The sequence below is a fragment of the Pholcus phalangioides genome, unplaced genomic scaffold (assembly GCF_987345545.1).
Source record: "Pholcus phalangioides strain wild (caught in Gottingen) unplaced genomic scaffold, Ppha-v1.0 ptg000015l_1, whole genome shotgun sequence".
Classification (NCBI taxonomy): domain Eukaryota; kingdom Metazoa; phylum Arthropoda; class Arachnida; order Araneae; family Pholcidae; genus Pholcus; species Pholcus phalangioides.
In genome coordinates, this window is record NW_028301608.1 from 115001709 (window position 1) to 115019186 (window position 17478).

Below are 17478 nucleotides of genomic sequence, written 5' to 3' on the forward strand. Positions count from 1 at the left end.
AATGGTCTAACTCTTAGTATTAATTATCATCAGATAGGAGTCTCGGAGATAGGAAACTTATTGCTATGAATTAATTTTGCTTCGACTAGATGGCGTTAAACATGAATGTTTTTTTTCAGACGAATGCACCCCATGTTTGAGAAAATATAGTTTGTTTCTGCACATGCTTCACATAGCATGTCTTGCTCACATATTGGACATCAGTTTAATACCAGACGTCTCCTGCTCCCCATTTGACATGGATATCAGAACGTTCTTGAAGGTTGGACACGCCAGGAAATTTAGCCACAATTTTTTTTTCACCCATCAGACTACATTCTATAAGCATTGACCAATGACTGTTCCAAGAGGTCATCAGTTATTGTCATGGCTCACACAATACAGGGTAGGAGCAGACAGGGCCCTGATGCCTATTTTGCATTTTTACACCCTAAAGGCACTGCAAACAACCATGGCAAGTGTTATTTTATATACATATATTTGGTGTTCGATCAAATTGAACAGAGCCACTCTCCAGGGTGTGTGGCAGGTATGGATACACAGGGTCTGTGTTCGAAAGAATCCTGCATAAGTGGTAATATAAATAAAAAAATTAGACAAATTTTTTACAACAATAAAACACGATTTTTCAACAAAATGTTTCAACTACAAAAACAAAGATGAATTTTCCAAATTATACAACAAATATACAAGAACTATTCGTAACTCGAAGGAGCCCCACAGATCAATTTCTGTTTTCTTTACAGGTTCTACGTCTGGTAATGGTGGCCCTCGAATTAACATAATTTTGAGGAAAACTAACATTTTATTTTTTGCATGAAATCAATTCAACTTGGGTAATAATGTTATTATAAACTAATATTTATACAGTAAACAAAGTAAAGCACAACACCAATTTTTTAGCTAGTTTTCAGACCCTTTACCTTAGCTTTTGGTCCATTTTTCTTTTCTTCCATTAATTATAAATGCCTCTTTTAGATGCTTATTTTAGGCATTTTTAGTGACCTTTTGCCTGCCTATTTCGATCATTTTTAGTGCCTTAACTTTTGGGCTCTATTAATTATCATTAAATAAATTATTTTATATTAGTTGTAAAACAAGAATCGGTATAATAGTATGAAGGCTAAAAATTTTGCATCAAGGAAAAAAAAATTATGAACAATATATATATAAACTTTGGAAACAAAAATTATTTATAATCATTTTTATGTAAATTGAATCAGGTTAAAAGATAAATTAATACACATTTTCTTTCCCAATCAGCTTCACCCTTCCAATTCAGCGATAAGTCTTATAAATGTATGCATGTACATTAACCTGATATTCCTTCTCTTTCTCTACCATATATTTCAGTTCTTCGATATTTTTTTCCATTTCTTCTACACTGAAATCCATGTCATATTTTTTATCAACTGTAAAAAAATAATACATTTTTAAGAGCCAAAATCACATAAAAAAAGTCAGCTTTCATCCATATTGAAAAATAAATGGAATTTCATTCCAGATGGTGCATAACACTAGTCTAATGGCACTGACGATATATCGCGGTCAAGGGTTTTACCCCCCAAATTAATGAAATGTGTGCCAAAATTCAAACCTTGCTTTTTATATATTTTCTTTTACAATGTTTCTTTACGTGTTAGTACAAGTGTTATCAATTTTTACCAGAGACATAGCATCTGGAAAATACTTTTTTAGATCTGGAATCAAACCCACAAAAATAATAGCCGAACGTTATTGTTTTACTTATGTTATTTAGCTAGGGCAGTGATTCTTTACATTTTTACCAGCTGCAGCTTTAACTTCAGATCCCAGTCTAATCCATAAATCATACTTTTATTTTCTATCAGTACAACAGAAATCTGTTCTGCTTTCCATCAAAATCAAATTATTTCCCAGTGTAATAACAGAGCTCTAAAATCTCGCATAAATCTCTTAATACCAAAATTTTGGGGTCATAAAATGATGTCTAGGGGCTTTTGCTTAGATGAAATGTGGGGGAAAAAGTGTCAATACATGCAACAAGAAAGGTACACCGGTTTCTGGCCACATGGCAAACTTGGCCCATAGACAGAAAAGGTTGTATGCCTTTAGTATAGGGTTTCTTTATAAAGTCTAAGGCCTAAAGTTGGTATGTTCTGAGCAGACTACAGCTTCAACTATGCATTAGAAAAATTATGAAACTTTAGGAAAGGGGATGGTGAAATTTTTCAAAGCCCCTTAAAAGACAGATTATCTCTGCATAGCTTTTTGGTGCCAAAGCATAAAGTTCATAAAAGTTTTACCGGCAAAGTACATTTTTGTAAATTGAATGTCATACTCTCTTTAGTGAAGAAATGAAAAATGGGACTAGTTCTGCTGGGAGATGTTTAGATATGCTGTCATAAAGCTTGGCCACATGTTTGCAAAAAATCAACATGTGTGCACACACACAATTGAGTTCTCTCTCTCATTTTCAAATAGATACATTTCCACAATTACTAAATTTACAGTAAAGTAAAAAAAACATTTTTTCCGGAATGCACTGCTTTACAAAAGTGGAAAATAGACCAACAGGTAGCATAAGGGAGTGGTATAAGAATATTTAAATGCTACATTTCTTGATCAACATCCAAGGAAGTTCTTCACATTTAAATTTCAGAAATGTTCCATTTTGAAAGAAAATTATCGTGGAAATGTTAATTTGTGATTGAAATTGGAGCTGGTTGTCTGAAAATTTGAAAATTTCTATGCCAACTGTTGATTCCAGAAAGCTTCACCTAGCCAAGGAAGGTACCCTTACAATTCTCTCACAAATAACACAAGAAAAATGATTATTCTATTGTGGAACTTCCTATAATGGACACCTCCCCGCTACAGGACACTTTTTTTTAAAATTATGCCAATGAAACTAAATGAATTTTACTATCCATTAATGGACACTTTTCGGTAGCAGATAAAAATTTTCAGTTCCCTGGGTATCCATTATCAAGAAGTACTGTACTTTTAAAGCACTCCTGAAAAATATACTGTTTTGTAAAAAAAAACCCTTAACGCAAGTAGGAGAAGTACATTGTTATATCCCTTTTTGAATAAGAAATAAAAGGAACTAGGAGCATATGTTCCCTTTTGGTAGAAACCACTAACTTTACATTGTAATTTCTACCAAAATTATTTCTGTTTGAATAAACCTGTTGTATAATCCAACAGACCTCATCCAAAAATTCAGAAATCGTTGACAAAAGAATTTTGAACAAAAGTGGAAAAGTTCCCTCTTGGAAATAAGCTCCTCAATTAGCATAGAAAATACTTTCTGGTGGTAAATGTGTGAATTGATTTTTTTGTTTTCAATTTATTTCCCATCTTTTTATTGAGACATTCCTAAAGTTTCATAGCTTTCTATTGAGCAGTTAAGACTGTGGGCAGCTGAGAACATGCCAACTTTAACTGCAAACAATCTGTAGATGATGTACAGATTTGACAATTTACACACAATGAAAAATTAAATGAAAGTAAGTCTACCTAACTGAACGAACACCTCTTCATCTTTTGCTTCATCATCCACTCCAAAACTACCAAGAACATAGTTCAATAAAATCTGAATTAAGGAAAAAATTACTGGCATCAATAAAACTATTACACGGTTAATAAATACACACAATTTGAGTTTTTAAAAAATTGGTTTTTTTTAAATAATTAATCTCGCATAAATTATAAAAAGTAAATCAAAGTATAATAACACTGGCACTTCCTTAAGGGTCCCCTTCCTGTTTACAACAAAAGCTCTAGCTCTGCACATCCATCTTTTAAAAATTACATCATTAATTAAATGGAATTCCCTTTAACCGGCAATGATGAGGTATCTCATCTCCATAAAAGCCTCTCATTTCAGCATTGGCACACAAGCCCAGATGTTTTGTAAAATTCATTTCTCAATGGAAAACTTTCCTTATACCCCTCAGTTTGCACCTGCTGAAAATCGGAGGAAAGCCTATTTTATGAAAGAAAATATGGCATCTTGGGGGGGGGGGGATTAGTGATTTCTAATTGCCACTTAAAGAGTTAATTCGAGATAATAAGAATTGAGATCACAACAGATTATGAAAATATCAAGAAGCAATGTGCTGTGAGGTCATCTTGGCTCAATCTCTCTTCCACATACCACTGTCCTTGGAAATTGTCAAGTAGAGCAGTGGTTCTCAACTGGGGGCCATATGGTCCCCTTGTGGTACTGGGATACTTCAAGGGGGCGGCCACGGAAGAAAATGGAGAAAGGGGCCATGACAGGTGGTTTGGAGAGCTGAGAAGAAACATTAAGGTGTGAAGAAATAAAGATTTTATATTAGTGACTAACACTTACAGTGAGAGAGAGAATCCAACAAAACCACCCATAAAACCAGGGCCTTCTTTAGGGCATGGACCCACCCAGGCCTCACCGCCTACATTTTGCAACAAGTTCCCTAGGATGGGGTTTTTCTCAAGTCCCCGGCTAAATTTTTCAGACCCCCTTCCCTATATGAAATGTATTGTATGAAAAATAAAAGATTAAAACCATATTAGGCCCTGGGCTGTAGCTCTGTCAGTCCTATTCTTGTGAGGGGCCTCATGCCCATAAGTGACCCCACATTATGATATTTTGTATAGTACAATTAATTTTGAAAATAAATAGGAAATATGTAGGCTGTTTATTTTCAGCTAAAGTATGGGACTACCATAGCATCACTTTGCCTAAGGAGGGGGGGCCCCCATGATATTCAGACGGTCCTGATAGAACTCGGACTAGCGAGGAGATCAATAAATTCTAGGCTACTGGTCTGGAGGCCAATTTTCTTTGCAAAATTTTCGTTCAGTATAAATTCACTGAAAAAAATCATTTCAATACGTATAAAGTATCTTGCTTCTAGATGAGAGTTGAAAACTCTGGGTAAGACAGGGGAGCCACGAGTAAAAAATATGGTTCAAAGGGGGCCACGGGCAAAAAAAAGGTTAAGAAACACTGAAGTAGAGTATCTTCAGGTAGATTTCTCTCTCATTAAAATAAATCAAATAATTATTTCTCAAATTTGGTAACTTGAGCCAGAGGTTACAAACAAAAGATTAAAGAGCGCTCGTTTAAGGCCAAAAATTCACAATGTGTTGAAGTATTTCTTCAATAATCTCACAAGCAGATTTTTTATTCTACTTCAAAACATTCTAGTAGAGCATGGTCTGAGTACATTTTCACATAAAGCAGTTGCAGACCTATCTTTGAACACAGTCGATCTGTAGTTTTGGTTGTTTCTTTTTTAAATAATAGTACTTTTTAACAACTCATTATAGCTTTTTAAGGACAACCATTTTTAAATTTATTACTTCAATTTAAATTATTTTAAAATAAAAAAAAAAAAGTCAAGTGATTTCACACATTAGCATCAAAAACTGAACCAAAAAGAAAAGGAGGAAGAAATATTCAGACAGACAATCCAGTTGAAAACTTACACTTCCACTCTCATCATTTGAAAAATCTTCGCCACATAAATAATCATTCAACGTGATGCAAGAAGATATCTAAAAACAACAGAGTCCTGTTAGCTGGTTTATAAATTTTTAACAATGTCATACATTATGCGCACATACAAATACAAGGCCACAACAAGCAAAATGTCCAATGACTGGCTGAGAAAAAGATGCCCATAACAAATATGGATGTCATATATTTCTAAAATACAGCAACCCAAACAAAAATGCAATTACAAAAACTATAAACAATATATATATATATACATGATAAAATATTATACAATGCCCATAAAATGCATTTATGGTTGTCTTATTATAAGTATGGATAGCTTCTCGATTTATCCCAACATGTTTATCATATGATCCCCAATATGTCTAATATAAATAAGAAATATATGATTTACTTACACTATATTGTCAGAAGTCTGTGTCCTTTTTGGAGTTTCAACATTTTCTCAAATTTCTAGAAAATACTGGGAGAATCGTCCTGAAATTTCGGTCACGTGCACCCTATGCTTGTGCTTACAATCGTTCATGAAAATTTAGTCACGAGTAGATTTAGGGGACTTGCAAAAGATTAAATAAGAAAAAGAGGTTTCGATCAACCCTGTATAATAAAAAAAAACTGCAAATAATTTGTAACTTTCACAACATATTGTACTAACTTTGTGCAATATTTGTGTGCATTTACTATACCACATATATTCACAAAGATGTAAATATATAAATGTTTTCTATGCAAATTCCAATTTTCATTGCTTTTTTTTACTTATAACACAGCATTTTCAACCAATTTTACAAAGTTTGCAAAAAAAATTGGCACTACACGTGAGACACCTAGTGTGGAAGTGTGGAAGTTTCGAATGTGATAATTTATTATTTAATGAGATATGAGCATTTTTAGTAAATAATTTTTAATTGTGCATGCGCAGAAATATATGTTTTATTTTTTCATAATTTGGTTACCAGAAATATAATGAAACTTATATAAAAATTTGAGTTAAATGCTGCAAAAGTTCAGAAAAATATACTCTATATTTTGAGCTGTAATTTAAATTACCGGCTGATAATTGAAATGCCAATTTTTGGAGTAATCCCTTATTTTATGTTGCTTGTTTATTTAAAAAATAAGCCCACATCTTTAGGCCAATGAGCAAAGATATGTGTCTGATATTATACAAGGGAAATGACTGAGCATAACACACGTGTATAATGTCAAAATGAAGAAACTGAACAAAATAATCAAAATACCAATTCTTGGAAAATCCCTTATTATCCAGCAACTTAAATTATAGCTCTCGATATAGCTTACATCTTTCTGAATTTTCACAACATTCAACTGTAATTTTTATACGTCACATATATCCAGCAAACAAACTGGGAAAAGTAAAATAGCTGTTTCCTGCTCATTCACAATTAAAAATTATTTACTAAAATACTCATATCTCATTCAATAACAAATTATCATTCTAAATTTCTATACATGGTATCTCTTGCATACTGCCAAATTTTCTGTTAATTTCATAAAAAAATTGGTTGAAAAACGCTACGTGTTATTAGCAAAAAACATGAGATGAAAATTGGAATTTTTATATAGAAAACATTTATATCTTCATAAATATACAAGCTATTCTCATGAAAATGAACACAAGTATTGCACAAAGTTAGTAGAATATTTTGTGAAAGTTACAAATCATTTGCAGTTTTTTTATCATACAGGATTGATGAAAAAATCTTTTTTCTTATTTAATTTTGTCAGTCCCCTAAACGCACCCATGATTAAATTTTCACGGGACATTGTGAGTACAAGTATTGGGTACATGTGATTGAAATTTCAGAACGATTTTCCCGGTATTTTTTTAGAATGACGAGAAAATGTCAAAACCCCAAAAAGGAACACAGACTTTTGAAAATATAGTGTATATTTAAATTTACTTTTAGAAATTCTCTTCACCTGTTCTGAAGTTATGGAAAATAAATTTATCAGTATTAAAAGACTGTTAACTGCTAAAAAGTTTTATTTAAGGAAAAGAAACACTTTGAAATTGCAAGAAATCTGATGAAATATGACAAGATTAGTTTAGGTGAAGGTTTCGGAATCTTTTTATCATCACAGTGCTTTTTGGAGTATATTAACACTTTGAAAAAATGTTACAGCAACCCTGCCTAATTTTCAGGAATTTTAATAGTACCCTAAAGTGAAACTGATGTACTGATTGGGAAACAAAGCTCTATTGCACTTTAAATATAATTTTTTGCCCCAAAAACATTTGAAGCATCATTATGAGAGAGTGGTGTCTCAACAAAAAGGAAAAAAATATGTGAATTGAAAAGGGAGACAAATAGTTTTAGAATTAAAATATTACAAGGAATATTACAACAGTGACAAAAAAAGTGATTAAGAAAGAAATAGCCATGGCTAGCCTTAAAACAAACACTATTAGCACTTTCAATGGGTTATGAGTAGAGCCCAGAAGTTGACACAAAAAATGGTCAAAATAAGCAGGCAACTAAAAACCTAGACACAGTGCGAAAAGTGGCTAAAACTGGTGTTAAGTGTAAAACATACATAGTCTAGCACACTTAAGTGTCCGAAAACTGGCTAAAAATTAGTTGCAATTACTCTGTTTACTGTTTCAATTATAGCTTACAGTAACTGCATTATTTTCAAAATTAAATTTATTTCATGCCAAAAATAAAGTATTTGTGGTCCCTCAGGATTAGGTCGATTCTAGGGCCAGCATTACAAGATGCAGAGCCTGTAGAGGAAATGATTGTGGGACTCCTTCAAGATATGAATGATTCTCATTTATTTAATGCATTATTTGGAAAATTAATTTTTATTTTTATAGTTCAAACACAGCTATTTTCTTTTATTGTTGTAAAAAAAATTAACTTTTTTTTCACTCACATTACCACATGCGCTGACATATACTTCAAGGGCAGGGACCGGTATGGCCGTACCTGCCACACAACCCTGAGGGCATCTCTAGTCAACTAGTCAATTCAAACTAATGCTAAATATCTAAATAACTTTCCATGGTTGTTTGCAGTGCATTTATGGTGTAAAAAAAATAAAATGGGCCCGATACAATATGGACTTCGGAACCCAGAACTATCTCAACTCCTGAACAGCCTGAGTCAAGACATCAATTTATGAACTCTTTGAACAGGGATCAGTCAGCTATCTTTAAGCAATGCAGGACATGTTATGTGAAGAAAATAACTTCTAATTTTTTTCAGCTTCTTTCATACATAGGCTGTGTTTCTCTGAAGCAAAAACATTCATGTCTAACACCATCTGGCCAAAGCAAAATTAATGCACACAATATAAAGTTTTCTATCTTTCAAGCATTTGCACTTATTTGCATTTAAATAGACAGAAAGGGTGGAGAGGCGCCTTCTGATAATAATTAATTCTAAGAGTTAGAGATTTTAAAAAGATCAAATCCCTTTTGAAGTTCTCCATGTTCAAAACTTTCAAGTTCTACAGAATAAGGCCTCTGAAATTCCCGAGAAAACTTGAAACAATATTGCAATAGACATTTATGGCAAGAAAAATTAAAACAGGTGTTTCTACAAAAAAGTTTGAAAATATGCATTTCGTCTGAACTTCCGGGATCTAGTTATGAGTGTGCAGCTCCCATGCTCAATCTCTCACCAGCAATCACCAAACACTGTCAAAGCCAGCTTCAATTTGTCCGGCTGAAATCAATGTGTGATTTCAACTACACAGTGATTAGAAGAAAGTATAGTTTACCCAATTTATAGTTTATACTGTCATCTAAGACATGATTAATAAATAAAAAACATTATTTTTAATGTATATAATTTTGATTTTCTGTCAGTCTGTGTGTATGTTCTCTAAACAAATCTACAATTTTAGATTGATCTCTTCTATATTTTACATATAGACTAAACAGGACCCGACTTGAATGATAGGCTACTTTAAAAGTTTGTCCGAGCTGTGTGAATGGCCAAAATGAACAAAAGAACAGTCGGAAGCACAATGTTTCATGGGCCTCAACGACTTTTGGAATGTTTACTTTGATAACCTTGATTCCCTAATAATGCATTTCAGACACATTTATTTCTTTACAATGGTTTGTCACTTCTCTTATGCACCTAATAATAGAAGCAAAGTTTGTAAAAAAACCGTTTTTTTGAAAAAAACAAAACTGGGTTTTTTGGTTTAAACCGGTTTTTTGTTTTAAATAGTATTAATATTAAAAACAATAAAATTTCTGAAAAATCATTCAAACTTCTAACAATTAATTAAAATAAAATGTTTATGCAATTAACACTATTTCCATATTAATTAATCACTAAATATTTCTTACATTTTAACAGAAACCAACTTTTGCAATTTAATTATTTTTTGCTTAACTCAATGGATTATTTTGCGTGTGTTTGGAAATTCATTTAATGTTAATCATATAATATAAAGATGTTTTCTCCAGTTACTTTCAGTATGCTTAATTAGAAAGCTATTTTGCAAAAACTATAATAAAAATTAGGTGAACATAATGTATTTAATGAAGCATAAATAATGCAGATTAATTAGCAGTGATTTGCGATAGACTGGATGATTATAACTAAGGTTCTGATTTAAAAACACTGTAAAAAAAGAACAATTGTCAGAATGACTTGGAAATTGACATGAATATTCTTGAAAAAATTCAATTTTATTTGATAAAGGGGAAAAAATACTTTAAAATGTAAAATTAATGACATCATCCAACACATGGGAAATTTGCTCACAGAATGGAAACGATAGCCAGCCATGGCAAAATGATAACTTAATTATAGCATTACACAATTTCATAATTCATGGAAACATCACAAAAAAGTGAAGTAATTGAACAAATAACTATAACTAACTCAAGAAATGTTAAATATGTTATTCTGCCTATGAGGTGAAAGGACAAAAATTCTTGTTCAACAACAGATCAGAGTATGCCATGGTCATGATGTGGATGTGCTTGCAATTCACCTTTACTAAACCAAACGCGTCCCCACGTTAATATTCCTGAGGAACTTCTAACATATAGGGGATGCGCTGAAGCTTGCAATTCACCAAAGTTTGCAATCCGACCACTGTTCATAACATTTTGAGGTACCCCCCCCCCCCCAGCCAGAAGTTGCAAGGGTTAAGGTGAAGTGAACTGACGACCAGCCAGGTGTCGTGCCATCCTGTTATTGTCAAAATGGGTCTTCAGCAGCTGCTTTGCTGGTATTGCAATGTACATCTTGATAGAAGTTGTTCTATCCACACACTGATACTGTGGAAGTGCCGAAATGATGTGGACGAAATAGATTATACTGCTGGCCACGTACAGCATCATCTACTTGCACTACTTGCACTTTTTCCCTTTTGCGAAAGAAATTTCCATTGCTTCAGGAGTATCCACATGGAAATTTTCAAGTCATTCTGACCAGTACTTATTGTATAGTTTTGGAATCAAAACTTTAATTATAATCACCCTATACATAGCTGATTATTTTTCATAAATCTGTTACTACTATACAGTAGAACCTTGATTAACTGGGCTTAACCATGAAAGCATAAAAAAACTGTTGAATATTAAGGCTGGGTGATATACAGTGTGAAATGTACTACTTCTTATGGGGGAAAGAAAATGAAAATGTCTGAGGTAATGTAACTACTAGTACATTAGTCTTTGTCCTTTAGGGACAGCTGGTGTCTTTATTGGATTATAGGACCACCTGCCCCTAACATGATGGTGTCACTACTGTTGCTGCTTCTTTGTGAAGGGAAAAAGAAACCCTGTGAGATAACACACCATTACATTTAGATGTGTGATGCAATCCTTATTCATGAATTTGCTAAAGATAGTGCATCAGAATGTAGCCAAAGGTTAGAAAATATGGTAAGAATGAGAAATTTTGGCTCCTGTATATAACTTTAAATAACTTCATATGAAAAAACAATATATGTATTCAGGCCACTTTTATGAGACTTTTTGAATAAAAAACCACTTATACCATCTTTTATGCCATTTAAAAATATACCATTAAAATGTACCCCAAGAATATAAAATGTGGTAAAAATGAAAAATTTTGGCTAATAATGAACCAATATGATATTTTTAAGGAAAAAATAATATTTAGGCCACTTTTATTTGATTTTTTGAAAAAAACCACTTGGTTTAAACCAAACAACCCTGAATAGAAGCCAGGTATTTTCTCTAGTTTTTAATATTTTCCATAGAAAATACCTACAACGAAATATCTTTTACAATATCAGATAAAACCCACCCTTGTCACATGATAAATTTTGAATTAAAAAAAACTACCTTATTCAAGTCTTTGAGCCACATAAGTGCTCCAAGTAGGGTAGGCCAACTCATTCTGTTTATCGTCAGAAATGCAGATTTATTAATCATGTATGGATACCCATTGCTCTTCAAGAGTTTTGGTGCTTCATCTTCCAATTTCTGAACTTCATATTTTGGATCTAACATCTGGTATAAGAACTGAAATGAAACATATGTATAGTAATATGGTTATGTACACTAATGAAAAGAATATAAAGAACACAGAGGACTTTATCTATGAATGTTGTTACAGTGTAACAATAATATACCAACGTTTTTTAAGCATTGAAATGTATTTTGTTTCAAAAAATTGATATATATATATATATATATAGACAAAAGATACAGTTAACTCACTTGGAAAATTTTTTCAAAATCTTTCTTTGAAGGTGGCATCATGTTGGCAGGAGTGATGGAAAAGGGAAATTTATTATCTTCCAAATACTGCAAAAATGACAAAAAAAGCCATACATAGAATACGTATATATCTAGTTACAGTATATTACTACCAGGGTTGGGTTTTTGACATTACAAGCGTCAAAAATTGGTTTAAACTGTCAAAAACCATCAAAACCTAAATGAATGCTTTTGGATAATATTTTTAACACAATATTTTGATAACACTATGAGAAACTTACTTTTTGAATATTAAGTTTTATTTTGAACACCAATTTATTACAATAATTAAAACAATATTGATTGTAATTTGCAATTTTGAATTTTTTGACAAGAGTCTAGAACAGATAATATATAATTTGATGGTCTATTTTATCTAAACTACTGATTACCTGTGTTCAATTTACTAAGCAAAATACAGTTGTTTATCCAAAATATGCGTGATAGTGAATCAGAGTTAGGTTTTGACCCCAGAAACTAACTCAGTACTAAAACAGTCAAAAACTTATTGCCAATGTTTTAAAGTAGTTGTTTTTAACCTGATAGATATGTTAAATAACAAAAATCTTACTTTTATGCAGATGAAAGTGTTTTATATTTTTAATTGCTGTATAATTAGAATATAAAATAAAAATTTGGTATTTTAAACTTTCTGATTTGTCCAAAATTTTATTCCATATTAAAAATTCTCTGGCAGCATCTGTTAATACATTAATTAAACTCATTCGTTCTGATCTAAAATTTCTTAGTAAAGATCAGATTTAAAATTTCTTAGTCTTCTTCATAAAATACACTTAGCTTAGGTTGTATAAATCCATTATTTTTAAAGAGTATTTTCAATTAAAGCAGAGCTGAAAGGACTTGGTATACCCAAAGCATTGATTTGTACGTTTAGATAAAACTTCAATTGGAAAAATATTGCCTTATAAATGTTAGTAATGTACCATATTATAGTAAAAAAGTCATTCTTACTACTGTGCTTAGAATAAGTTATAGGAATCTTTTAAGCATCACATACAATCAGAACACTGCAAAATTGAAGAGCATTTTAGTCCTACAGTTTAGTATTTTGATTGCTAGATATATTACAATGTTACGCACAATAAGGGTATCGTTTTAAGTATCAGTGATTATTTAGATAATTTAATAACAGAAATCGGCATTGCATATATATGGTGTAAACAAACTTTTTAAACACCTATCCATTATAAAAAGAATACAGCAGATGTTTATATTTATATAAGCAGTTAAAGAAATTTTGGAAGATCAAGAATCATCTTAAACTGAAGATTATCAAATCATTCCATAGTTTTTCCTTTGGCTTCTATACGATGCTCTATTAAAACTGTATATTTTATAAGAAAAAATACACATATATTACCCAAAATAATTCTGTAAAGAGCAGAAAATTATTTTACAATCATATTAAGTATATATTCTATGTATATGGCCACTTTAAACATTGCATGCAATCAATGTGTGCATTTTCAACATGAATTTTTAAATTGAAAAGCAATATTTGAGGCTTCTGACAGCTGGTTTTTTATATGACAGTTTAAACAACGTTCCAAATCGTCAAAAACTGTCATGCATCAAAAACCTGCCACACAACCCTGATTACTGCAAATCAAAATCTCTTATCACTAGATATAGTGCAACCTGGATAACTTGACTACCTTGGTAACTCAACATTCATTATTCTCATGGTTAGAGCAATACTAAATTCAACAGAGGAAAACCTCTCTAATTTGACACCTGATGACCACATCCTGCTTAAGTTGACTATGATTTATACTGCATTATCACAACTCATTTACAGAAATCGTCTATGTGTTCATCCATAATGTGCAAATGAATTGGAATATACCATTTTTCGATCACCAACCTCAACATGTGCAACAAATTTTAAAATATCCTCGAAAAATAATGTTTTGGGTTTCTATTTTTTCCTCAGCAGGTGGTCCTGAGAGTCTAGCTTTATTACTAGTTAGCATAAAGAGCTAAAGTTAAGTGGGAAAAGTGAAATAAAAAATAAAAACGAACTTCAAGGACACGTCATATTCTCAAGAATAACTTGCCTGATGCAACCAAGAAATATATCAAACTCTCTTAAAAACCGCACTTTTTAATAGAAATTTCTTGTTTATTAATATTTACCCTCCGATATTTTTTACAATATGAGTACACAACCAAGAATATTAAATTTAACTATAATTTGTTTTGATTATCCTGAACCTTTAGATTAGATTGATGGACATTCAATTACAGTAAAACCTGTCTTCAATGGAATCACAAGGGACCGAGATTATTTTCTGTTGAACGCAGGTTTCCGCTTAATAAAGGTTCAATTGATACAAAGTGTAAAATTTTGTAATGATCTTGTGTGATTGTAATAAAAAAAAATAAATTAATCGAAGTTAAAGTAAATAATTTAAATATAGATAAAATAAATAAATAATTATAGTCAGTAATTACTAAATAGGTCTACTGTATTTAGATTTTGACAGCGTCTGTATAAAATTCCGACCTGCACTATTTTTTTTCTTCTAAAATAACGACATTTAGTTCTTTTCAACTTCCTCAAAAATTTTCAATTAGGGTGTCAATATCTGTCGTGTTAGGTTTGGTTTGTACATTATTGTCTATATTTATGTAATCCTCAGCATTAGGGTCGTAACTACGAATTTTGTGAGGGAAGAGCAACATCTAACACTGTAAAATTTGATTATTTTATAACATGTTTTTTTCATCACCTAAAATTTTCCACCCCTCCCCTGAATTTTGGCACCAGGGCAGTTACCCTTTGCCTCTCTAAATTATTTCCGTCCCTGCTCAGCCTTGCGATCACAGAATGTACACAGTTTGCATACAATTTTGTAACTCTTGTATGCAGGGTGAAGTCACATGACCATCCTACCAATTTAGTTCCCCTCCTGAAAAAAAAAGAATTTCCGGCTATGTTGGTGTTCTATGCTATGTGAATTGATCATCTTTTCAGTGAACTTCCATTGATAAAGATCAGACTTTTTTTGTAAGTTGAGAAACTTGTAGTGCGCACACACTGTAGCTACTACTACTTCACAGTACATGCACTTTATAAACATTTCCCTTTTTTTGAATTTTCAACAAATTGATGTATGCTGCATCTGCAGAACACAACATAAAGTCAGCATATAAACTAAAATCCATACCTCCACAATCGAAACAACACATTCTTTTTGGAATGCTCTATCATTGAGAGGTCTGTGGTCTTTGATGACTCCTTTTCTATCTAATAGGCTACCTCTCTGGAAGCTAAAGAGATTTACTGCACTTCCTCTTGGGCTTTGTCTATATTTAATAAAAAGTAAAATAGAATTATATATTATAGTAGTATTGCTAATATGTGTAATAATACAAGGAAATACCTCTTCTTTCCCCTTGTTTGGGTGCACGCACTCCCTCTTTTCTCTTTTCCCAAGAAGTGGGAAAAAATCTAGCATTTACTCATATTAACTGTTACTCGTTACATCCATGTAAGAATAAAAATTAGAAAAATTAATACCTAATGTCATGGAAATTTAAAACTCATCATACAACATTATAATATAGTGTATCACAATATGAATTTGGCAATGTGCAGCCATGTGTTCATTTAAGAAACATACAACCATAAGTATTCTTTATGGGCATTGTATAATATTTTATCATCTCTAAATATTGATTATAATTTTTGTTAATTGCATTTTTAATTCGGTTGCTATATTTTTGAAATATATGGCATCCATATTTTTATGGGCATCTTTTTCTTAGCCACCTCGTTGGGCATTTTGCCTGTTGTGGCGTTGTATTTGTATTTGTATAAGCAATAAAGTTTTTTGAAAATTCACTGCTTTTAAGGTTCTCTTTTGGCATTCAAAATTTCACAAAGTCCAGAAACATTTCCTTGCATTAACGAAACTTTTTATTTGAGTGCTCGTAAGGGGTCATTCAAGTATTACGTCAGCATCGGGGAGGGGGGGGGAAGGGGGTTTCGGATTTGCTGACTTTTGATGACAAGGGGGGGGGGGTTGAAGGTTGCTTACGTCATCAATCACCCTTTTTGAAGATATGAAATATTCCAAGCTGCTGACGAAATTTTGCTGACAAGGGGGGCGGGGGAAGGGGGTCAAAAATGGCTACAAATTTACTTACGTAATACTTGAATGGCCCCTAAGAAGCATGAAATTTACACATATAAAGTTATCGGGTGATTCTCACAAAATCTGACAAAAAATTATGGAAAATTAATGTCAACCAAAAAAATTTTCAGGGAACCTTCTTTACCTGCTGATAAATAAAATACAGTCAGCAGAAAAGTTCGTTAAAAACTAGAGATGGAACGAATATTAGACCACTATTTGGTATTCTGCCCTTTTGCCTAATGTTTTGTTCATCCAAATAATGCTGAGGTATTCAGCCTAATATCTGCGTAAATCTAAGAACAAACTAATTTTAAAAAATTATATTAATTAGGATTTTTTTCCCATAAATTAAAAATTTACTGATTATATTTTACTGAGTGGTGTATACCCGTTTCTGTGAAAGAGGTTATGTCAGGGTGAATTTCTAGGATAAGGAAAACATGAAACTGAAAATATAATCCTACTTTAATAATGTGGAAGTGAGCATGAATTACACAAGTTTACTAACTCAAGGATGTACCCAGACAAGATATGTATTGGGTTACTGAAAAAGACAAAAAGCATCTAAAGGGAAAAAAATATGAAAATAAGTAGTAAATTTTTTGATGCTTTACTAGTTGAGAGTAAATAATGGTTGACATTCCCTTAATTGGGTATATAATTGGTAAAAAGTGTTGAAAAAAATTGATTCCATAAGTAATATTAAAATACAACATATGATTGTTAAATTTTATTGTCAGTATTATGATAATGAAAGTCTTTCAACTGCCATTTTTTAAATATTTAAATAATAAATTACATAATTAAAATTCAATCATTAAAAATTACCAATAATTTAATTTTTAATTAAAAACATCAGTTAAGTCAGATTCAATTGTGATGAATTTTAAGAAAATTGATATTCAGCCACCGAATATTCAATATTTGGCCAAAACTTTAGCTGGATATTCGGTTATTCGGCTAAATACAACCCCCCCCCCCCCCCCCACAAAACATAATTATAGCACAATAAAAAAAAATCTCTCAAAAAATTTTATTTTTTAAATTTTAAGCTCATTTAAATACACCACCACATAACCACCAATTACATTTTACATAACCAC

General features: G+C 31.8%; 1 protein-coding gene across 1 annotated transcript in view; it reads right to left on the reverse strand.

Moving 5' to 3' along the window:
* Positions 1 to 17478, reverse strand: part of LOC149077647 (kinetochore protein NDC80 homolog) — a 45253-nt gene that overhangs the window by 10830 nt on the left and 16945 nt on the right. Inside the window, exons 3-8 of the mRNA XM_089245206.1 lie at positions 15404 to 15542; positions 12174 to 12260; positions 11796 to 11975; positions 5458 to 5526; positions 3502 to 3577; positions 1318 to 1412 (exon numbers count right to left, since the gene is read on the reverse strand). Coding sequence (XP_089101332.1) covers positions 1318 to 1412; positions 3502 to 3577; positions 5458 to 5526; positions 11796 to 11975; positions 12174 to 12260; positions 15404 to 15542 — 646 coding nt within the window. The remainder of the gene's footprint in view (positions 1 to 1317; positions 1413 to 3501; positions 3578 to 5457; positions 5527 to 11795; positions 11976 to 12173; positions 12261 to 15403; positions 15543 to 17478) is intronic.